Source organism: Canis lupus, unplaced genomic scaffold, assembly GCF_011100685.1.
Source record: "Canis lupus familiaris isolate Mischka breed German Shepherd unplaced genomic scaffold, alternate assembly UU_Cfam_GSD_1.0 chrUn_S1826H2023, whole genome shotgun sequence".
In the NCBI taxonomy this organism is placed as follows: domain Eukaryota; kingdom Metazoa; phylum Chordata; class Mammalia; order Carnivora; family Canidae; genus Canis; species Canis lupus.
In genome coordinates, this window is record NW_023330685.1 from 35,399 (window position 1) to 59,654 (window position 24,256).

The window sequence follows — 24,256 nt, forward strand, 5'->3', positions numbered from 1 at the left end:
GAAAGCAACCTCTTTTGTTGTTGTACTCCCTCAGGTCAAAATATTTTACATTTGAAATGGCCACTATCTTTCCCTTTTCCTACTTTTCCTACCTTCTCCTGCTTCAAAGCAAATGGAATTTTTCTTTATTTCTTAGATCAAGTCTTATGCACTCATGTTTGCAAGAATCTTCGGATATGATTTCTTCCTCCACCTCCTCTGTGTTTGTGTCTCAGGAGCCTGTTCTACCCTGTTGTGGCTGTAAGAAGGCAAAACATTCTACTGATCACAGCATCTCCTCTGGATCATTATGCAACAGCTCCAGCCTGTCACACCTTTCTGTCATTTCTGAAGGAACAACCTGTCAACTCCAGAGCCTTAGTTTACCCATTTTACCCAAAAACCAGTCTTCTGTGCTCAGGAACCAAGGCACATCCCTGCCCCCTTTTCAACTCTCACAGCTTGAGAAATCAAATCTTTTGGAGGATTTGGCAGCTCTTTCACCATTAAGGTCTCAAAGCTCTGTTTTTGAATCCCCAGGTCTCTGTCAACAAGAACAAACAAAGAATGGGAGAGGGAGCAAGAGTCATTTGACATTGGATCATGGGTCAAGTTCTATCTGCAAGGCAAGACCACGATTCTCAGGGCGGGCTCCACTCCAGCTCTCTCCTTTGGCTAGGTGGAAGTTAGAAGGACATATGGCTTGGAAGGTTTGTACTTTGAAGGAACAAACAGTTCCTCTGCCTGTGAAGGAATCATGGGAAATGCTGCATTATTTAACTGAGGCACGAGGAGGAGTAGTCCCTGAACCAGAGAAACCTCAAATGCAGGTATCTATGCCTACCCATCAAAGCACTGAACAAAGTATCAACAATAAATCCCCAAACTGTCCATCATTCCAGCTCCATGTGAATATTGGAGTGGAATCTGGATTGAATAGAACAGAAACAAAAATTTCACAGTCACTTATCCCAGGTAAGCTGTCACAACTGGGGGATGGCCCCCAAATCGTTGAATCCAGGCCCTTAGTTACATCACTGGGCACTCCACCTCCCAAAAGTTTAGGAGTTGACATAGTTCAAGGGGAAACCAATTTCCTGCAGAAGAAGCCAAAACACATCCTAGAGCTTAGTATAGAGCAGAGGGTCATAGGTTTTCCGGAAAAAAGGATGCAGCAGCATGAGACCCAAGTGACTAAAGTGGAGCTGGCCCCAAGGCTATCATATCAAGTTACAGATAGCATAAAGGTAACTCCATTGGCATTACTTCAAGTCATGGATTCAATGGGGATCATCCCAGAATCACATTCAGAAGTGACAGAATCTGTGGGTTTGTTCCCACAGCCACCAGATGAAGTTGGGAAACCAGTGGAAACGATGAAAAGAGTGAGTGTAAGCACAAAACCATCATATCAAATCACTGAATCAGTGGAGGTAACATCAAGTCCTCAGCATCAAGTTATGAAATCAAAGATGACCTCCAGATCACCGAATCACGTCACAGATAATGTGAAGGTAACTCCTGTAGCATTGCTTCAAGTCATGGATTCTATCGGGATGATTAAAAAATCACATTCACATATCATAGAATCAGAGGGAATAACCCCAAGAACACAGTATCCAGCCATGGAGTCTGGAGATATAAACACATCGTTGGATCATGAAGTCATGCCACCAGGAGAGATAGGTCCACAGGTAGGACATGAAGTTGTGCAAACTGTGGAAATGACTGTAGGGCCACAGTTTAAAGTTGCTGAATCCGTGGACATAACCTCAAGGCCACAAAATCAAGCCATAGAACCATTGAACATTCCTCCAGGACCAGTGTGTCAAAACACAAGATCCCTGGAAATGATCTCCACTCCATTGCATCAAGTTACAGATTACACAAAAGTAACTCCAGTGGCACTATTACAAGCTGTGGATTTCATGGGGATAATTCCATCAGCACAGTCACATGTTATAGAATATGGAGATTCACAGTCTAAAATTGCAAATTTGACCCCAGGAGTGACTCAACCAGATGGTTTGACTTCCGGCTCTCCTACTACTATTGGTTCACCTGGAGTTGTAGAAACTGTGGGTTTACCTCCAAAGCCACCACCTAAAGTCACAGAATCAGTAGGGGTGATTCCAATGCCATCACATCAATCCATACATTCTCTAAAGGTAACTCCAGTAGCCCTGGGGTCACCCATGGGAATGATCATAGCATCACAATCACAAATTGTGGAAACTCCGGATTTGACCTCAAGGCCAGTATCTCAAGTCAAAGAACCTCTGGAGTTGACCCCTGGGTCATGGATTCAGGTGCTGGACTCTGTGGGGATGACTCCACAACCATATCATCAACGCACAGAAACTATGGCATTAACCCCAGGCCTATCTCATCAAGTCATAGAGTCTTCAAGGATGACTCCGTGGGATCAAATCTTAGAACCTTCAGAGAGGAGTCCAAGGCAAAGCCACCAAACTATAGAGACTAGAGGGTTGGCCTCTGACCCCACAGTCACAAATCTAACTGAGTTGACACAGTCACCTCATCAAATAATGGAATCTTTAGGTACAGTCCCGAGGTCACTGGGTCAAAGTACAGCATCTGAGGGAATGAATCAAGAGCCACTGAATCAAGTCACAGATTCTGCAGTATTGACCACTACATCACTACTGCCAGATGTAGACTATTTGGGGGTGAAGCCAATGCCACAGCTTAAGGTTGTGGATTCCATGAAGTTATCCCCAGGATTACAAAATGTAAAACCTATAGACGGAACCTCAGGTTCAATCCCACAAATGGCAAAATATGGACAGTTGATCCCAACTGTGAACTCCATAGAATCGGCCCCAGAACTTCAACTGCAGGTTGTAAAATCTGATGGGTTGGCACCCATTCCACTGCTGGAAAGTGGGAATTCTGTGCAGTTAGCCCCAACGTCTCAGCTTCAAGGTCTGCAATCTATTCGTTTAACTCTAGGAACACAAGAGCAAAGTGGAAAATCTGCTGAGTTAGCCCCAGCACCACAGTTACAGAATAGGAAATCAATGGAGTTGACCTCCAGTCCACAGTTGCAAGGTCTGGAATATGTTCATTTGGCCGTGCCACCAGAGTTTCCAGATATAAAAGCTGTGGATCAACTGATCCTAAGACCACTACAGGAAGACATGAAATCCATGGAGTTGGCCCCAGAGCCACGGTTACCTGATGAAAGACCAGAGGAGATAGCTCCAGCACTCTTACTTAAAGATGTGAAAATTCCTCGAATGGTAGAATGCAGAAGGTTGATTCCTAAAACACAGGTGGAAGGTATGAAATACGAGGAGCCGATTTCAGGGGCACGCATTCGAGCAGTGAAATCTGCAGAGCTCAACCTCAAGCCAAATCATGAAGCCATAGATCCCGAAGGATTGACTCCATGGCATCAAGCTTTAGAATCTTCAGGAATGATCACAGAGCCAGGATACCAAGGAGCAGAAGCAGAGTTGACCTCTGACACTTGTCACCAGAGGAAAGAATCTATGGAGTTGAAACAATCATCTTTAGGAAGTACTCCAAGGCCATTGAGCCAGACTTTAGAATCTATGCAGATGAACTCAATGCCATTCCAAGGTGCTCTTGAGACAATGCTCCAAGGCGTAAAAGCCTTGGAGACTCGGATGTCTCAACGCACAATACAAGAATCTCCAGAGTTGGTACCAGGATCAGAGATTCAAGATCTGACCCCAGAAGTGATGAACCCAGAGTCTCAAGGTATGAAGTCTGTTCATCTGAATCTAGGACCATATTCCGATTTTATGAACTATAAGGAGTTGGCCTCAGAACCACAATTTCAAAGTGTGAAATCTGTGCCATTGACCCCAGGACCACGGCCCCAACATACAAAACCTGAGATGTTGACTCTAGGGCCACTAATGCATGATAATAAATTTGTGGATTTAACTGTACCACTGGAAGCATCTGGGAGGTTAATTCCTGAAACACACTTACATGTTGAATCAAGGAAAGTTACCATGGAACCACACTTAGAAGCAATGAAATCTCTGGGTTCAACTTCTAGATCAAGGCATCAGGACACAGCCTCTGCAGCTTTAGCTTCTGAGATCTGGCCACAAGAGGAGGAATCTGTGAAGTTAATCCCACAGCAAGTCACGGAAACTGCTGGGATGATGCCAAGGCCACATTTTCAAAAGTTTTCAGAGATGACCTTGGGACCAGGCCATCAAGGCACAGAAACTGCGCGGCTGACTTCTGAGGCTTTGCTCCAAATGGCATTAACACAAAAACCAACAGGTCAAGTTATGGAATCTACAGGAATGACTCTAAAGCCACATTGTCAAGTTACCGAGCCTTCGGAGATGCCCGTAAGGTCAGAACATGAAAATACAGAAAATTTTGGGTTGGCATTGCTTCCAGTTGAAAATATCCAGGAGACAATGCCAGTACCACCATATTTAGTACAAGGATCTCCGGAATTGACTTTAGGACCAGGCATGCAATATGAGAAATCAGAGCCACTACTGCAAAATTTGAAATCTGTGATGTCAACCCCTGGAACATCCCCATTAATGGAAGGATCTAAACAATTTATCACAGGAGCAAAACGACATGTTCTGGAGTTGACCGCAGAGCCACAGCTCCAGGGAGTAAAGTCTATGCAGCTGAAGCCAGAGCCACAATTACAAGATGTGGAATATGTTAATGTAATTCAACAGCTAGCTACTACTGGAGTGGTAGGATCTGAGAAGCTGGTACAAGAACCAGTACTACAAAGTATACTATCAGAAGACTTGACTAAGGGGGCACAGCTTCAAGGTGTGAAATTGACCCCAGGGCCGCATTTACAAAGTGTCAGATTTTCAAAGTTATCCCCAGGGCCACTTCTTCAAGGAGAAAAACCTGTAGATTTAATCTCAGGATCCCCACATCACAGTGTGAAATCTGATGAACTGACCCCAGGTTCACCAATGCAAGAGATGAAATCCTTAGATTTAACCCCAGGGCCAAACCATCAAAGCGTTATGTCTGTACAATTGACTCCAGAATCACAAACTCAGAGTATGAAATTTGTGAAACAAAACTCAAGACCACGCTTGCAAGATGTCAGATTTTCAGATTTGACCTCAGAACCAAAGCATCAAGGTTTCAAACGTGTGCAGTGTGTACCAGGAACACAGCTTCAAGATATACAGTCCGTAGGATTTGAAACAGAATCATCTTTGCAATCAAACCAAGGGCTCTTGAATGAGAATATGAAATCTCTTCTGTCTATTGAAGGATTACAGTTTCACAGCATGGAATCTAGGAAATTGACCAAAGAACTACAGTATCAAGGTGTGAAGTCTCAGGAACGGAATCTAGGACCAAGGCAGCAAGAGGTGAAATTTTCTGAATTGACGTATGGGCCAAAGCTTCAAGGTGTCAAATTTGGGGAGCAAACCCCAGGATCAGTGTTTGAAGGTGTGAATTCTGTGGAGATGACCCCAGAATTAGGGCTTCAATATTCTAAATTAGCAAAGACGTCTTCGGGGCTTCAAGATCGAAAACAGGTGGGGCTTAGCTCAGGGCCATGGCTACAAGATATCAAATTTTGTGATCTGACATCAAGAAGTCAACCTTCCAGTGTGAAATCTTCAGAGTTAAACTCAGGGCCACAGCTACAGCATGTGAAATTTTTTGAGTTGACCCCAAAGCCAAAGATGAAAGGAATAAGATCTATGGGGTTGTCCCCAGGACCTCAAAAGCAAGTGGTCAAGCCTGAGGTATTAGTACCAGAGACATTGTTTCAAGGCATAAAACATTTCGTGGTGGGCCAAATGTCTAACTTGGAAGGTAACGGTTCTTATAAATTCGTCTCACAACCACAGAAACCAGATGCAAAATCTATGGAGTTGACTCCTGAGTCACAGTTGCCAAGAGTAAACTATTCTGAGTCGACTAGAAGACCACATTTACAAGCTATAAAATCTTCTGAAATGATCCAAGGGCCACACGTGGGAGGTGTGAAACCAATGGAGCTGACACCAGGCTCAAAACGTCAAGGTTTAAAATCTGAGTTGTTGATCTCAGAGCTGAAAGATGTGAAATCTGTGGCCACAGCTACAGGACAGTGTCTAAAAGGTATGAAATCTATGTTGTTAACCCCCAGTCCACAGCTGGAAGGTGAGAAATCTATGGAGACAACCACAGTGCAAGGGATAGAACATGTCAAATCTGTGAAAGACACCAAAGATACTAAGCTTCAAGTTGCAACACCTGACTTGGCTCTGCATGCAAGAATTCAAGAATTCAAAGGAGTGGAGATGGTCCCGAGAACACAACCGCAAGATGTGAAAACCGTGGAACTGAAATTTGGGCTAAAGATGCAAGGTGAGAAACCTGTGCCTTTTGCACCAGGACCATTGCTCCAAAAGTCTGAACCGCAAGATGTGAAACCTGAGGAATTGACTTTAGAGCCACAAACGCAAGATAGGAAGGTTGTCGACAGTACCCCATGTGGAAAGCATCAAAGCTTAAAATCTGTAGAGGAAACTCCAGATTCAGAGCTGCAACATGTGAAATCTGTGAAATTGACCCCACGGGTAAAGAAGCAGGAAGTAAAATCTGGGAATGTGACCAGACGAGCAAAGTTTCAAGGAGTAAACTCTGTAGACTTAGCCCCAAGCCAACAGTTTCAAGGGATGGCACTCATGAATCTCACTTCTGGGCCAGAACAGGATGGCAAGATATCTGTAATCTCATCAAAGCAGCAATGGAAGAATTCAGAGCAACTGAAGAGAAGGCTTAAGGCAGAAGATGGGATGTCTCTGGAGTTAATTCCAGAACTAAAATTTAAAGGCAGAAAATTAGAAGACCTCAATTTTGAGTTAGGATTTGAAGATATAAAATCACTTGATTGGACTCCTGAATCAAATATTCAAGGTTTAAAACCTAAGGAATTCAACCTTGAACCACAGTTGCAAAGCCTAAAATCTCCTAAGTTGACCCCAGGGCCCCAGTTGCACCAAGTAAAACCCTCAGAGTCAGCTTCAGAGCCACAGCTTTGTGTAAAAACTCTTGAGTTACAACAAGAGCCGCTGCTTGAAAGTATGAGATGTATTCAGTGGATACCGGGACCTAAGTTCCAAGCCGTGAAATCTGTAGACTTAAATCTTGGGTCACATTCTCCAGGTGTTAAATCTGCAGGGTTGAAATCTTCGACACAGTTAAGAGATGTAAAGTCATCTGAATTGACTCTAGGGCCAAAACCTCAAAGTGCAACATATACAGAGTTCAACCTTGGGCCACAGCTGCAGAATGTGAAAACCCCTGAGGTGCTACCAGGACCACAGCTGCAAAAAGGGAAGGCTTTGGCATCCACCTCAGAGCCACAGCTTCAAGATGTAAAAACTACTGAGTTCAAAAAAGAGCCACAGCTTGAAACTGTGAGACGTATTCAGTGGATACCAGGACCTGATTTCCAAGCCGTGAAATCTGTAGACTTAAATCTCGGGTCACATTCTCCAGGTGTTAAATCTGCAGGGTTGAAATCCTCGATACAGTTAAGAGATGTGAAGTCATCTGAATTGACTCCAGGGCCAAAACCTCAAAGTGCAACATATACAGAGTTCAACTTTGGGCCACAGCTGCAGAATGTGAAAACCCCTGAGGTGCTACCAGGACCACAGCTGCAAAAAGGGAAGGCTTTGGCATCCACCTCGGAGCCACAGCTTCAAGATGTAAAAACTATTGGGTTCAAAAGAGAGCCACAGCTTGAAACTGTGAGACGTATTCAGTGGATACCAGGACCTGATTTCCAAGCTGTGAAATCTGTAGAGTTAAATCTTGGGTTACAATCTCAAGGTGTCAAGTCTGCAGAGTTGAAAGCTTTGAAACAGTTAAGAGATAGAAGGTCATCTGCGTTGACTCCAAGGCCAAAGCTCCAAGATATACAATCTTCGTCATCACTCCAGGAACATCAGCCTCAAGGTTTCGATTTGAAACCTTGTCTACAGGTTAGAAGTGTGAAATCATGTGACCTGACTTCAAAGTCAAAGTTTTGTGATATAAAATCTATGACATTCAAATCTAGGCTTTGCTTGCATGATAGGAAATCTACTAAATTGACTGCAGGACCAAAGCTTCAAGAAGTGAAATCCTTACAGTCATCCCCAAGAGCACAGCTTCAAGGTGGGAGGTCTCTAGTGCTTGCGGAAGGGCCACAGCTTCCTGACACAAAATCTGGGGTATTAAGCCAAGTGTCACAATTACAAAGTGGTACAACTATAGAGCTGAACTCCCCACGACACTTGAAAAGGATGAAGTCATCTGAGTTGACTCTTCGGACAAAGCTTCAAGGTGTGAAATCTGAGAATTTCAACTCTGGGTCACAGTGGCAAGATCTAAAATCTTCTAAGTTATCACCTGAGATAAAGTCCCAAGATATGACATTTATTGAGTTAAATCCAAGTTCCCAGATGGAAGGCATAACCTTTTCTAAACCGACTGCAGGGACAAAGATTCAAGGTGCCAAATTTACAGATTTGTTTGGGTCATCGTTACAAGGTGTGAATGCTGCTGAGGGGACCTCACAGTCAAAGCTTCAAAGTGTAAAACATAAAGAAAGCGACCCCAGTCCCCAGACGCAAGTTGTGAAATCCTCGGACCTGAACCTTGGATCAGAGCTTCCAAATATGAAACTGGCGTCCAGCCCTGAGCCACAGTTTCAAGGAGAGAAATGTTCTAAGTTAATCTCAGAAACAGAGTGTCAAGATGTGGAATCTGTGAAGTTCAAACCTGGGCCACAGTTGAGGGGTATGAAATCTTCCGAACTGATATCAGGGACAAAGCTTCAAAAGGTGCAATCAGTGGATTTCAAGTCAGCCCCACAGTTACAAGATATGAAACCTTCTAGGTTGATCATGGGTATAAAGCTTCAAGACATTAAATCTACGAATTTCAAGTCTGGACCACACTTGCAGGATGTGAAGTCTTCTCAAGTGATCCCAAGGGAAAAGCTTCAAGGTATGAAATCTGTAGAACTGAAACCTAATCCAAAGTTACAAGGTGAGAAATCTTCTGATTTGACCCTGGGGAGGAAGTTTCCAGCTGTGAAATCAGGCCCACAGTTACAAGATGTGAAATGCTCTGAGTTGATCATGGGTATAAAGCTTCAAGATACAAAATCTACGGGGTTCAGTTCTAGATCACACTTTCAAGGTATGAAGTCTTCTAAAGTGATCCCAGGGTCAAAGCTTCAAGAAGTGAAATCCTCTGAGTTCAACCATGGTCCAAAGCTACAAGGTGGGAAATCTAATTTAACCCAGAAGAGGAAGTTTCAAGGTATGAAACCGGTGGAGTTCAACCCTGGACCACAGAGACAAGGTGAGAAATCTGATTGGATACCTGAGTGCAGGCTTCGAGATTTGAAATCAGTTGAGTTAAAACCTGTTCCACAGTTACAAGGTGTAACCTCTTCTGAGTTGGCACCAGAAACAAAGCTTCAAAGTGGAGAATCTGTGGAGTTCCTTGCCAGACCCATGAAGCAAGATATGAAATCTCTTGAATGGACTCTAGGTGCAAAGGTCAAAGATGTGAAATCTTTGGGGTTTGGGTCAGCCCCACAGTTACAAAACAGGAAACTGCATATGTTGACACCAGGGGCACACCTTCAAGGTGTGAAATCTATGAAATTCAACCCCGGGGCAAAGTTGCAAGGTGCAAAATCTCCTGAGTCCATAAACCTTCGAATAATGAAAACGACAGAAGTCAAACATGACCCAGAATTTCAGGTTGCAAACCCCTCTGAGTTAGCCTTGAAATCAAAGACTTGCAGTGTGATATCTTCTGAGTTCAAAGCTGGGAAACAGTGGCAAGAAGAGAAATCTTGTAAGTTGAAACCATGGCCAGAGCTTCAAAGTATGAAATTTATGGTATACAATCCTGGACCACATCTGCAACATATAAAATCTTCAGAATTATGCAAAGAGACAAAGCTTCACGATGTGAAAGCTATGGAATTCAATCCCGAGCAGCAGTTGCAAGATGTGAAATCTCCCGAGTTATGCAAGGGAACAGGTATGCTTCAAGGTATGCAGTCTTTTGAGCTCAATCCTGGGCCACAGCTACAAGAGATAAAATCTGAGTTGTGCACAGATGTGAAGCTTCCATATGAGCAATTTCTGGAATTCAAGCATGAGCCTAAATTACAAGGTGGGAAATCCTCTGAATTGAATCCAGGGCCACAGCTTCAGTGTACAAATCTTGTGGCATTCAGCACTGGGCCACAATTGAAAGGTGTAAAATCTGAGTTGAATCCTCAGCCGGGGCTTCAAGGTATAAAATCTCAGGTGTTCTGCCTTGGGCCACATGTGCAAGGTGTGAATTCTTCTGCATTTATTTCAAACCCAAAACTGCAGTGCGTAAATTCTTTTGGATGCAACCCTGAGCCACCTTTGCAAGGTATAAACCCTTCTGAATTAACTTTAGTTTCAAAACTTCAAGGTATGAAGTCTTCTGAAGTGAGTTCAGGGACAGAGATTGCAAGTGAGACATCTATGGTGTTCAACCCTGACCGGCATTTGCAAGATATGAAATCTGAATTGATTCCAGGGTCGAAGTTTCTAGGTGTTGCACCTATGGAATGCAACCCTGGGCCACAGATGAAGTGTGTAAATTCTTCTGAGTTGAATGCAGAGCCAAAATTACAATGTGTAAATTCTATGGGGTGCAAACGTGGGCCACTTTTGGAAGGCGTACAGTCTTTTGGGTTGACTTCAGGGAGAAAATGTCAACAAGGTATGGGATCTGAGGTGAATCCAGGGACTAAGAAGCAAAGTGAGACATCTGTGGTGTTCAACTTGGAATCACATTTGCAATGTTTGAAATCTGAATTGATTCCAGGGTCAAAGTTTCTAGGTGTAGCACCTATGGAATGCAACCCTGGGCCACAGGTGAAGTGTGTAAATTCTTCTGAGTTGAATCCAGAGTCAAAATTACCATGTGTAAATTCTACGGGGTGCATACTTGGGCCGCCTTTGCAAGGTATACAATCTTTTGAGTTGACTTCAGGGATTAAATGTCAAGGTATGGGACCTTTTGATTTGAATCTGGGAACGGAAGTTCTAGGTGTAAAATCTGTTATGTTCAACCCTATGCAACATTTACAAAATGTGAAATGTGAATTGACTCCAGGGACACAGTTTCAAGGTATAACATCACGGGAGTTCAACTGGGGCCCACAGCTGCAAAGCATGAATTCTTCTGATTTGAAACCAGGGTTAGAACTTCAATGCATAAATTCCATAAAGTTTAATCCAGGGCCACAGATGCACGGCACAAAGCCCTCTGAAACTAACCCTACATCAGAATATCAAGGTACAAAATCTATTCTGTTCAACGCTGGAGCATATTGGCAAGGTGTAAAATCTTCTGAGTTAATTCCAGGGACAAAGTTTCCAGAAATCCAGTTTTTGGAGAATCACTGTGGGTCACAGCCACAAGTTGTACAGTCGGTGTTCACTTTAGGCTCTCCGTTAAATGGTATGAAATCTGTGTTATTTTTACCAGAGCCACTGCTTAACGATGTAAAGTCGGTGGAGATGAACAAAGAGCCACTGCTTTGTGGTGCAAATTCTGTGAAACTGATTTCAGGCTCCGAGCTGCAAGACTTGAAATGTGAGACGTTTGCACTAGAGCCATGTTTTAAAAAAATGAAATATGTGGAGTTAAATCCAGGGCCACATCCTCAAGGTATGAATTCTGAGGAGTTGCCCTCACACCTTAGACGACATAGTGTGAGATCTGTGGTGTTTGCACCAAAGCTGTGTTTTCAAGATGTGAAATCTCTGGAGTTGAAACCAGGACCGCAACCTCAAAATGTGAATTCTAAGGATTTGAATTCTTGCCTCCGGCAGAAATCTGTGGTGTTTGAATCAGAGCCACGTTCTCAAGATGTGAAATCTTTGAAATCAAACCTATTGCCACATTGTCAAAGTGCTAATTCTTTAGGGTTGTCAACATGCCTCAAGTCACCACATGCTAACTCTGAGACCTTTGCACCAGAGCCATGTTTTCAAGATATGAACTCGGTAGAATTGACACCAGGGTTCCAACAGCAAGGTACGAATTGTCGAGAGCTGACTTCAGGATGGCAAGGTATGAAATCGGTGGTGTTGGCACCAGAGGCAACTAAAAAGTTTGCACCAGGACCATTGTTGACTAGCGTTAAATTTTCAGATTGGTCTCCGGAATCACAGCAACGAGATGAGAAATCTTTGGAGTTTACTCCAGATCCAAAGTTGCAAAGTATAAAACATGTGAAATTGTCCTCAGCCTCTCTACAGCAAGATACAAAATCTGTAGAGTTAGCACCGGGGGCACTGCTTCAAGGAACAAAAGCTGAGATGCTAAATCGGAAAAGAAGCTATCAAATCACAGACTCTGAGATAATCCCTAGGCCAGGGCATCAGTTTGTAGAATGTGCAGAGATGATCCCGACACCAAAGCATCAAGTCCCTAAATCTATGAATTTGATTTCAATACCAGTTTATCACATCACAGAAAGGTTGGCACATCAAGGCAACGAAACCACAGAAAAATCTGTGGAGTTGACCCCAAAGCCAACAAGTAAAGCCATGGATTCTTCAAGAGTGCCTCTAAGGCTAGATCTTCAAGTACCAGAATCTGTTGATCGGACTCCAGTGCTAAGGAATCAAGGTTCTAAATCCTCGAAATTAACCCTAAAGAAAAGCTACCAAATCCCAGAAACTCTAGAGTTGCTCTCTGAGTCACGGCCTCAACTTAGAGATTTGAGAGAGTTACATACAAGGCCACTGCAGCAAGCTGTAGGATTTGAAGAGATTACACCAGAGCCCAGGCATCACACTACAGAAACTGTGGGATTGACCTCCAAGGCAAGGCAAAAAGGGAAGGAATTCCTCGGAGTGACCCCAAAGCCAGTAAGCGAAACCACTGGATATTCAGAGAGATGTCCTAGGCCCTATCCTCAAGCACTAGAATTTGTGGAGGTGATCTCTGAGAAAAGACTGCAAAGAGGAGAATCTGACGCACTGATTACAAAGCCATTGCATCATGTTCCAGAATCTCCAGAAATGACATCAGGGCTAGGATATCAAGTTCCTGAATCTGTGGGTTTAACCTCTAGGCAATGGCTTCAAAGGAGACAATCTTTAGAGTTGCTCCAAAAGCAAACAGGTCAAGCTGTAGGACACACAGAGTCTGTAGAGCTCACATCTGAGACATGGCAGCCAGAGAATGGATCAGTGGGGCTACCACAGTCAGAGAATCAAAGTATAAAATATTCACAGAGAGCTCCAGGAGTACGGGCTCAAATTACAGAAGTTATGAGGATTAGTCCAAAGCCACTAGATCAAGTCCCAGGATCCACAAAGACACAGCTTCAAGCTGCGCTCTCAATAGGAATAACCCCGGGAGCCCCCCAAAAAGTTACTGAGTATGTGAAAGTGACTCCTGGGCCACCACTTCAGGTTGTGAAGTCTGTAGCATTAACCCCAGGGCCAGCCTTTCAAATGATAGACTATGTTCAGCTGACCCCAAAACTGCAAGATGTGAGACCCTCTGAGTTTACCTCAGAGCTGTGGTTGCAAAGTGTAAAATCTAAAGAATTAACCACAGAGCCAACACACCAAATTTTGGACATAATGAAGTCGACAGGCTTTCAGATTGTAAAGACTGTGTTAATCCCATGGCCACCACTTCAAATTGTAAAATCTGAGGAGTTAGCACCAGGGCCAATTGCTCAGGTTGTAGAACCAATAGGAGTAGCATTAGGATCAGCGATAGAAGTAATAGATTGTTTCAATCTTCAAGAAATGGTAGAACCCGTGGAATTAACTCCAAGGCCAAATACCCATGTGAAATCTGCAGAATTACTCTCACAGCCAGCATGTCCCTTTGAGGAGCCTGCAGTGTTCACTCATGAACAAGGGCTTCAGGCTGTGAAAGCAATAGGGATAAAAATAAGGCCTCCTCAAATGATGGAATCTGAGGATTTGAATCTACGACAGGTATATCAGAATAGGGAATGTGAGGATTTTACATCAAGAGAGGAGTTACAAATAGAGAACTATCTCTCTAGATTTCTCCATAACTCTTCCAACTCCCTCATCACAAGTTCTGATGAAACAGAATTCGGAAGCCTTTGTGATTTTGAGGTGCCAGAAGTATCAAGGGCCTTGGATATAAGAAACATTGGGACAGATATTTTTCAGCCTGAAGAGTCCTTTATAGACCCTACTATGATACAATCTTCAACTCTTCCCTTTTCCCTTCACAATCAACTCTCTGATAAGATAGCTAACATTGTAGAAACTCCACATTTTGAGAGCTCAGGAGTGGGTGTCCTATCTAAGACGACTGACAAGAAGCAGGTGGAAGAGCTAGGGAACTCACTCCAGGGCCTATCCCAACATCCACCACAAAGCTGGAGATCACCACCTAGGACATTCCACTCAGGCTCAAGAATTCAAAGAGGCCTTACCAGCTCTGTCCTGGGCAGACAACAGAACGTCTGGGAGAGTCACTCCTGGAGACAGCGACTACCTCGAAAATATCTCTCCAATATGCTAATGTTGGGGGATGTCTTGGGAACCACGATGGAAAGGAAGCTTTGTTCTCCAACATCTTTAATGGAAAGAGCCACTAGAGATATCCGTCAATCTATCCAGAATTTATTTGGGGTTCCAGCTGAACTGATGAAGCCTTCCCAGAGTCTGCTAGAGAAAGGTCGAGGTGTTATTCCTCAGCCTTCAGTGGCCAGAAACTACATTCAGAGGCACACTTCATGTCGTGGTCACGAGCAAAGAACAGCCTTAAGAATATGGACACGTAGCTCCATGTCCTCCATAATACAGCAATATTCTGGGACTAGAGTGAGATTAAAGAGAAGTTCAAAGCTCACTGATATATCCCAGGACATCTTTCAGCACATACCATTCAGCACATCAGAGGGCCAGCCTCCTGCCCCAGTACAGCTAGAGTCTTCCTTCAATATAGTTTTCACCAGGAAAGATTCTGTTCCAGTGGAAGAGAGTGAGAACTCTTTGAGTTTTGAGTCCCAACACAGTCTCAAGCCAAGTTATCTTCCCCACCAGGCCAAGACTGACTTCTCAGAACAGTTCCAGTTGCTACAAGATCTGCAGCTAAAAATAGCAGCAAAACTGTTAAGGAGTCAAATACCCCCAAATGTACCTCCACCTCTAACTTCAGGTCTGGTTTTAAAATACCCTATCTGCTTACAGTGTGGCCGATGTGCAGGATTTAATTGCTGTCATAAATTACAGGGCACTTTCGGACCTTACCTTCTTATCTATCCACAGCTCCACCTTGTACGCACTCCTGAGGGCCACGGAGAGATTAGGTTGCAACTTGGCTTTAGGTTGCAAACTGGGAAAAGACCCCAAGTCCCAAAGTACCACAGAAGAGACAGACCCATCACACCACGAAGTCCTATATCACCATCGCTAAGGACAGCGAAAGTCTATACTCGAGCTTCCAAGAGTCCTACTTCTACGATATATTTCCAGTCTGGATCTTCCCAGTCTCCTTCTCCTGTACGAGTCCACATCAGGCGAAGGCAGTATAGAGGCCCTGACCTAGTAGGAAAGACAGAAATTAGAAAGCCGGGGCTCTATGAATTTAGTCAGGTTCACTCTCTACCAGAGAGTGTCTCTGAAAGCAATCAGAATGTAAAATGGGCTAAAAGGAAAACCAAAAAGACCCATAATCCAAAATACCCATACCCAATGAAAAGAATCACCAAGGGAAGCAGAACACAAAACACAAAACTCTACACAAATGGTAGAAGCATAATACAGAGTCCTTCTAGGGAATTACCAGCCCAGGTAAGAAGCAAGAGGACTGGAACATCTCAAACTACCTCTGCGTCTTTAAGAAGACAATCTAAGAAATCCTCCCAACCCAAATTCATTCAACTGCTTTTGCAAGGCCTAAAGCAAGCATTGCAGACAGCACACAGAATTATGACTTCTGCCGGGCAGAAGCCCGTGGACAGGCCACGGCCAGACCATTCGTGGTCAAGCAAAAACCAGCATCTAAAACAAAGAGCCAGAAATGATTACCTATCAAGAGATATCAAAAGAGACAGGATGTCAGTTGTTAAGGTAAAGCCAGTAGACATAACCACTAAGCAGAACATGTTATGGGAAGAAAGAGAGCAATTCAGATCAGCTCAACCACCAGAAAGAGATAGCTCTTTCCAACTCAGACGTACCCAACTGCCTAAGCCCATAGTTTCCCAAGGAAGTGCCGCTTTCAAAACCAGTTCACTTGGACAGCCTATGGGTATTGTTCAAAATGACTCTAGCAGCAAAGGTAAGAAAAAGCTCTACAGAAGTGAAATCTCTAGCCAGGAGTCCAAGAACTCCAAAACAGGAACCGGAGTTCAAGTCGGGGGGAGAAATCTACATGGTTCACCTCACAGAACCTCACACAGCCACCTTAAAGAGAAACTCGCACCCAAGAAGCAAAACCACAGCTTCTTAAGGGAGAGAACCCCATATAATTCCTCTGTAAGGAGCCATCGCAGTCCCTCTGAGAGGAGATGTCGCAGTCCCTCTGAGAGGAGCCATCGAAGTACTTCTCAGAAGAGCCATCACATTCCCTCTGAGAGGAGCCATCACAGTCTGTCTGAAAAAAGCCATCACAGTCTCTCTGAGAGGAGCCATCAAAGTGCCTCTGAGAGGAGTCATCGCAGTCTTCCTCAAAAGAGTCATCACAGTCCCTGTGAGAGGAGCCATCACAGTCTTTCTGAAAAAAGCCATCACAGTCCCTCTGATAGGAGCCTTCGTAGTCTCTCTGGAAGGAGCTATCACGGTGCCTCTGAGAGGAGCCATCGTGGTCCTTCTCAAAAGAGCCATCACAGTGCCTCTGAGAGGAGGCATCACGGTCCTTCTCAAAAGAGTCATCACAGTCCCTCTGAGAGGAGCCTTCGAAGTCCTCAAAAGAGTCATCACAGTCCCTCTGAGAGGAGCCATCACAGTCTTTCTGAAAAAAGCCATCACAGTCCCTCTGATAGGAGCCCTCGTAGTCTCTCTGGAAGGAGCTATCACGGTGCCTCTGAGAGGAGCCATCGTGGTCCTTCTCAAAAGGGCCATCACAGTGCCTCTGAGAGGAGGCATCACGGTCCTTCTCAAAAGAGTCATCACAGTCCCCCTGAGAGGAGCCATCGAAGTCCTCAAAAGAGTCATCACAGTCCCTCTAAGAGGAGCCTTCGGAGTCCTCAAAAGAGTCATCACAGTCCCTCTGAGAGGAGCCATCACAGTTTCTCTGAAAAAAGACATCACAGTCCTTCTGAGAGGAGCCCTCACAGTCCATCTCAGAAGAGCCATCACCGTCCCTCTCAGTGGAGCCATCGCAGTCCTTATCAGAAAGGCCATCACAGTCCCTCTGAGAGGAGCTATCGCAGTCTCTCTGTAAAGAGCCATCGGAGCCCTTCTGAGAGGAGATGTCGCAGTCCCTCTGAGAGGAGATGTCGCAGTCCCTCTGAGAGGAGCCATCGAAGTTTAGGATTAATCTGAGATTTTGTAAGCAATCAAGTACCCTCATTTGACAAGTATTGTAAAACAATCGTTATTGTTGAAATCTTTGAAAAATAAAAGAGACCTAGGGGGAGTGGTTTCTTAACCATGTTGATTAATTCCCAAGATGTTAATCATGCTGATCATATGAAGTATTGTTTTTTTTGGTTGTTGTTATTATTGTTTTTAATGTGCTTATGCTTATTCATGAGAAGGGATATGGGTATATTTGAGTCTTACACTGACAGTGATGAAATTCCTATGGTGACAGTTTACTAAGAGGAGTCAGAGGGGACTTGACTCTTATTGGCCTCCTGATACTAGCAAGTCTTCCAAGTAGAGATTTCTCCCATTGTTTTGGATGGTGGGTTTTGGTCCTAGAGTACTGCTAATTCCTGTTAAAATTTTTTATACTTTTACTGAGGTACCATTGAAGTACAATAGAATGCATCTTTACAGTATACATACTTAAAGCATACAGTATGATCAGCTCTTTTTTTTTACATTTTTAAAATTTAAATCAAATTTTCAATATAGATTATAACATCCAGTGCTCATCCTATCAAGTGCCCTCCTCATTGCCCGTCCCCCAGTTACCCTATCCCGCTCCCACCAACCTCCCCTTCCCAAATCCTTGGTTTATTTCCCAGTTAGGAGTCTCATGGTTTGTCTTCCTAATTTTTCTCACTCAATTCCCCTCCCCTTTCCCTTATAATCCTTTTCACTATTTCTTATATTCCATGTATGAGTGAAACCATACTGATTAGCTTTGACATGTGTAAATAACCATAACAGTGTCACTACAGTCACTATCCCTCCCCCAAGATTTTTTGGGTTCCTTTGTCATCCATTCTTTTCCCTACTCCTGTTCCCAGACAGCACTGCCCTTTCTTTCTGTCACCATACAGTGGTTTGCATGTTCTAGGATTTTATATAATGAAATCAGGTAGTATGTCCTATTTTTGCATGATTTTTTTCATTCAAAATAGTGGTTTTGAATGAGAACTAATTTTTATTGCTGAATAGAATTTCATTATACAAATACCATAATTTGTTTAGCCATCTTCCTTGAGACATTTGGGTTCTTTGCCTTCTGGGAGTATTAAAATAAAGCTGTTCCGAACATCCATGTGCACTTCTTTGTGGGAATTTTTTTGTTTAAGATTTTATTTATTTATCACGAGAGACACAGAGAGATGCAGAGAGAGAGGCAGAGACACAAGCAGAGGGAGAAGCAGGCTCCAGGCAGGGAGCCCGATGTGGGTCTTGATCCCGGGTCTCCAGATCACGCCCTGGGCTGAAGGCGGCGCTAAACTGCTGAGCCACCCGGGCTGGCCTTTTTTTTCTTTTTCTCTTGATAAATACCTGAGATGGTATTGTTCTACCAAGATATGCCATCTTAGGTTGATTGGTCATATGTCTGGAGTGTGTTAAACTTTTTAAAAAATTTGCCTGTTTTCCAAATTGGTGGTATAATTTTATATTCCTATCAGCAGTGTATAGGAATAAGTCTTTAATTTTAGCCAATTTTAAGGGTGTATAGTGGTGTTTCATTGTCATTTTAACATTTTCCTGATGAATAATGATATAGAACATCTGTCATGTGCTTATTAGCCATTCATATATCTTCTGGGAAGCACCTGTTCATATCTTTTGCCCAATTAAAGATTTTGTTTTTGGGGTTCCTGGGTGGCTCAGCAGTTGAGCGTCTACCTTTGGCTCAGGGTGTAATCCCTGAGTCCCAGGATCCTGGGATCAAGTCCTGCATTGGGCTTCCTGTTTGGAGCCTGCTTCTCCCTCTGCCTGTGTCTCTGCCTCTCTCTGTGTCTCTCATGAATACATAAATAAAATCTTTAAAAAATAAAGATTTTTTAATGTATTTACTTGATAGAGTATGAGAGAAACAACGGACACAGGTAGGGAGAGGGGTAGAGGGAGAAGCAGACTCTTTGCCGAGCAGGAAGCCTGACTGGGGGCTCGACCCCAGGACCCTGGATCATGACCTGAACTGAAGTCAGAAGATTAACCAACTAAGACACCCAGGCACCCCTCTTTGGCCTATTTTTAAATGTTGAGTTGTCTGTCTTGCTATGGAATTGTAGCATTTTTTTAAAGATTTTATTTATTCATAGAAATGTAGAGAGAGGGGGCGGGGGAGAGAGAGAGAGAGAGGCAGAGACACAAGCAGAGGGAGAAGCAGGCTCCATGCAGGAAGCCCGATGACTGGATCACACCCCGGGCTGCAGGCGGCGCTAAACCGCTGCGCCACCGGGGCTGCCCTCCTTATTCTCTTTATTTTGGTGTTTGTTTCGAAACTACTAAACTAAATTAAAAAAAAAAAAAAAATTCTTGCTAAAGCCTTCTTAATAAGAGATTGATTTGACCAAGACAATGGATTTAAAACTCTCAAAGCTCTTCTGAATTATTTTAGAAGCTACTTGCATCCTTCCATGTTATTCCCATAGATTTCCTATTGTCTAGAGGTCTAAGAGAAAGATTTTTTTTTTAAGGTTTTATATATTTATTCAGGAGAGATACAGAAGGAGAGGCAGGGAGACATAGGCAGAGAGAGAGAAGCAGAATCCCTGAGAGGGAACCCGATGTGGGACTCAACCCGGGATCACTACCTGGGCCGAAGGCAGACATTCAACCACTGAGCCACCCAGGTGCCCCGAGAAAGAAATTTTAAACAAAGTGGGGGTTTCTCCTGGTGTTCTCTGAAGTAAACGTTCTTTTAAGGTGAAGACACATACATGTATTACGTTACATTAAAACCAAGGCAAGAAGGGTCCAGATAAGAGGTCTCCCACTCACCCCAGCCTCCCCCTGCGGCCCCTCCAGCTCCGAGCCACATGGTCCTCTGTAACCATGCAGTCAGGTGCAGCCATGCACTATTGATCCTCTCTCTTCCTATCCACTGGTCTTGCCAGCAGTACTACAAGGTCTTTGAAACCAAAGAACACTTCCACTGGGGTGCAAGGACACATGGCCACAGCTCTGCACCCAAGTCTCTCTTTCCCTGGATTTGGCGGTAAAAGGTGTTGCTCTCGGGAAGGTCAGGTGGCAGAGCGCGCTTACCCCTGTAGGTGGCGCCTGCTCGACCGCGGGAGCTGCCAGGGCCGTGTGCGGGGACCCCCACCCCCACCCGGGGCAGCACCTGCCCAGCCAGGCCGGTTCCCAGGGGGCCTGTCGCCCTTCTGAGTCACTGCTCTCACCTACTCTGGCTCCTTGGCCTTCTCAACAGCGCTAGTCTGAGCTACACCCTCTGAAAAGGAAACTGGAAAATAAATAAACGGTTATGAGTTTTCCTCATTCCTTGCGGCAGGTAACTTGATGAACTGTCATCTCACTTGAATTCTTTCCAAACATGCATCTTATTCCTCCTATGATTTTCAAAATAATGATTAAGTGGAAAACGAGACTTGTGCTTGAATAAAAAAAATAAGCTTGGGTGGCTCGGTTGGGCGTCTGCCTTTGGCTTGGGTCACGGTCCTGGGGTCCTGGGATGGAACCCTGTAGTCAGGCCCCCTGCTCAGCAGGCAGTCTGCTTCTCCCTCTGCCCCTCCCCCTGCTCATGTGCGTGCTCTCTCTCATAAATAAAATATCTTTAAAAAAAGTGAATAAATTTCCAGTCTTTCAGGTAAACAGAATTGAGAACATGTGAAGTCAACTCTATTTGAATTTACATGCATATATTTCAACATCTGACTGTCTTATCAGCGAGGCATCTGTTAGATAAACTCACTGCGATTCGTACAGCTGGAAACGATCCTCCTTCTCCAAGGTGTAAAGAGTTCTGAACTCAGAGACGTGGATTTTAGTCTTTGCTTCCCTGAACAACCGCCTCACCTGCCTACAGGGTGCCAAACCAGCCTGCCTGCCTTACAGAATTTCTTCAAGAATTCAGTGAGCCTGGGACACCTGGGTGACTCAGTGGTTGAACGTCTGTTTTCGGCTCAGGTTGTGATTCCAGGGTCCTGGGATCAAGTCCCGCACTGGACTCCCCACATGGAACCTGCTTCTCCGTATGCCTATGTCTCTGGCTCTCTGTGTGTCTCTCATGAGTAAATAAATACAATCTTTAAAATAAATACATAAATAAAAGTAAAAGAACTCAGTGAGCCAGTACATGTGGAAGTGTTTCATAAGTCCCGATGAAGTACCAACCCCGTGCCCGTCAGCACTGACACACCCATCCTGCACCAGCACCCAGACGCATTCTCAGGTGCTAGCTGAGCACCACATAGATTTAAACAAGGATCCACAAACCTTGAATCTGATGAACTTCTTCTTCCAGGAATGTAGTCCAGACAGATAGATTTGCTTAAGAGCTTCATGGCTCAGCCGCAGGTCGATACCGTCTGGGGTGACAGTGAACTGGAAGGCCACGGCTTGGTGAGCTTCCGCCATCTTCGGCAATCTCCTAGGAGAAGGGGACAGTGTGACACAACCAGCATTTTACCAGGTATTAGCCCCTTACCTGGACCTGGGATGTGTTCTGAATTTAGTCTTTCCCAGCCATCTAACAAACTTCATATTCCATTAATAGACCCAATTCCAGGGGCCACTGGCCCCTCCCCGACCTGTCCAGCACTACCCAGCCCACTGTCCCCTCTGCTCAGAGGCCCGGGGTGGCCGGTGGAGTCCAGGAGTGGAACCTCACCCCCACCCCTACCATCAGGCCTCCAGGCCACACCCAGCTGACCCAGGAAGTTGGCAGCCGTTTAGCCACCTGCCAATCTCACTGCCACCCACCAACCTCCTGGAGTCTGGCACAGAAGAAACCCAGAGAGTCCACAGATGAGTCCCTGATGGCCCTGAACCCCTTGTGTCCAGGCAGGAGCACTGGACTCTGGGGGATGCATGTGGCTGCTGTCTTGAGAGACCGGCTCAGGCGCCACTGAAGACTCCATGAAAAGGAGACACAGAGAATCCTCCGGAGTGGGTGTCTATGGGTGTCTCTGCTCAGGCTAGCTGCCCTGCCTCAACCAATAAAAGTGTGTTTCCTTTCAACGGCTTCAGAGCCAGGTCTATTCCGGCTCCCTTCCTCATGGTTCCTGTCTTCTTCCTTGGGGACTCAGGATGCACCTCACGGCTCCCTCCGGCACAGCCAGCCCCTCTGCTACCTCCTGGAGCCCCGGGACCATGCTCCTTCTTCCTAAGCTCTATACCGGATGCCCCACAATAAAAAGGAAGCTAACAGAAGGGGGAAAAGCTACCAAGAACTATAATGAAAACCCAAAATTGTATGTTTTCTTATCACAATTTCTCCTGTTTTTACCTTCTGAAGCCTACTGAGTGGGAGGAGGACCTACCAATATAAACAGGTGTCATGCTTTCAAAGATGCCCAGTTACAAAAGCCAAACTAGCTTATTAGTCTTCGGCTAATTGGAACAAATGGTTCCATTACAGGCCCAGAGAGGCATGCGGCCTGCATTTATTTGCTCCTTCGGCAAGCGTTTGTTGACTGCCTCCCACATGCCAGCCACGGGGAGGATGCAGACATTGGCAGTAAAGTCCTCCTCCTGCCCCTCTAGAGCTCACATAGGGAGGCCAAAAAGTAGAGAGGGTCCAAGAGGGGACCTCCTAGATGACATGGAAGCCCAGAAGGATCAGCTGGAGGGCAAGCCTTTCAGGCCCAAAGGTAAAACAGGACTCTGGGCAGAGGTCAAGGGCAGGTCAAGGACAGGGTGGCTGGTGTCAAGAGCAGGCAGCTATGGTCAGAGAGGATGACCCACAGGCAGCCAGGGGAGGCAGCTGGGTTTTATGCTAAGGGTGAAGGAAGAGCATCCAGGGGCTTTAAGTTACTGTTTCTGTCTCAAGAAGACCCCTCTGGGGGCGCCTGGGTGGCTCAGTTGAGGAAGCATCCAACTCTTGGTTTTGGCTCAGGTTATGGTATCAGGGTGGCAAGATGAGGCTCTATGTATGGCTCTGCACTCAGTGGGGAGTGTGCTTGAGATTCTCTCTCTCCCTCTCCCTCTCCCTCTGCATCTCCCGTTCATGCTCTCTCACATGCTCTCTCAAATGAGTAAGTCTTTAACAGACAGAAGACCACTCTGGCTGCAGTATGGATGGTGGGCAGGGCAGGGCGTGAGACCAGTAAGAAGTAAGGGCAGTCAGTCTTCCAGGAGACAGTGGCCCAAAGTGGCATGAGTGGGGGTGAGGAGGACAACCCGCTCCAGCCAGACAGGCTTCAGAGGCACCCTGGGGCTTCAGGCTTGATCACTGGCTCAGAAGAGCCACTGCCTGACACAGGAGAGTCTCTGCCTGGGGACGACAAGTCGGGGGTGGGAGCAGAGGAGTGGTGTGTGGACTTAACCACATGTGACGTGGCTAGGGGCAAAGGGAGAGGCTGGGACAGGCACACCTGGGCACACCTGGGAAGAGTCAGCACACAACCTGCTTTCATGATCATGGAGGCAAAGAGCAAGTCGGCAAAACTCAATCCACTGGGAATCACCTTAGCTTAACGCAACCTGCAAAGTGTTCATGGTTATCTACGTGTTATTCAGCAGGCATGGAGCCAAGCTCCCTAGCCTGGCCGATTCTGAAGAAACAGATCCCATGTCTGAAAGCAGCAAGATCTCCAAGCAAAGGGCTCCTGCAGATAATGCAGGATGTTGAAGAGGGCACCTCAACAGCTCTGAATCCTGTTCTCAAAAAGCTATCCAGGTGGCTCAAGGATTCTGCTAGCGCCTCAAGGCCACCTCTTAACCCCTCCCCA

The 24,256-nt window shown here is 45.1% G+C and overlaps 2 protein-coding genes, 1 long non-coding RNA gene and 1 other non-coding gene across 5 annotated transcripts in view; 2 read left to right on the forward strand and 2 right to left on the reverse strand.

Moving 5' to 3' along the window:
* Window positions 1-21,561, forward strand: part of LOC119868878 (DNA-binding protein SMUBP-2-like) — a 49,625-nt gene extending 28,064 nt beyond the window's left edge. The window contains exon 8 of one of the 2 annotated variants that reach the window (XM_038589272.1): window positions 21,164-21,561. Coding sequence is in view for 1 of the 2 variants with exons in the window: in XM_038589271.1 (XP_038445199.1) it covers window positions 21,164-21,195 (32 nt within the window). In the remaining variant the exon portion in view is untranslated. The remainder of the gene's footprint in view (window positions 1-21,163) is intronic. The other variant, XM_038589271.1, reaches the window with a different exon arrangement.
* LOC119878688 overlaps window positions 1-24,256 on the reverse strand; it is a 53,145-nt gene that overhangs the window by 23,160 nt on the left and 5,729 nt on the right. Inside the window, exon 2 of the long non-coding RNA XR_005387073.1 lies at window positions 21,801-21,954. This is a non-coding gene — a long non-coding RNA (uncharacterized LOC119878688). The remainder of the gene's footprint in view (window positions 1-21,800; window positions 21,955-24,256) is intronic.
* On the forward strand, window positions 169-18,143 carry LOC119878686. Its single transcript, XM_038589268.1, has one exon. It carries the CDS (start codon window positions 177-179, stop codon window positions 17,529-17,531), a length of 17,355 nt encoding a protein of 5,784 aa, XP_038445196.1. The 5' UTR covers window positions 169-176; the 3' UTR covers window positions 17,532-18,143.
* MIR1837-3 (microRNA mir-1837-3) lies at window positions 16,554-16,612 on the reverse strand. The gene has a single exon (NR_049529.1). It is a non-coding gene; the product is annotated as a microRNA mir-1837-3 (primary transcript).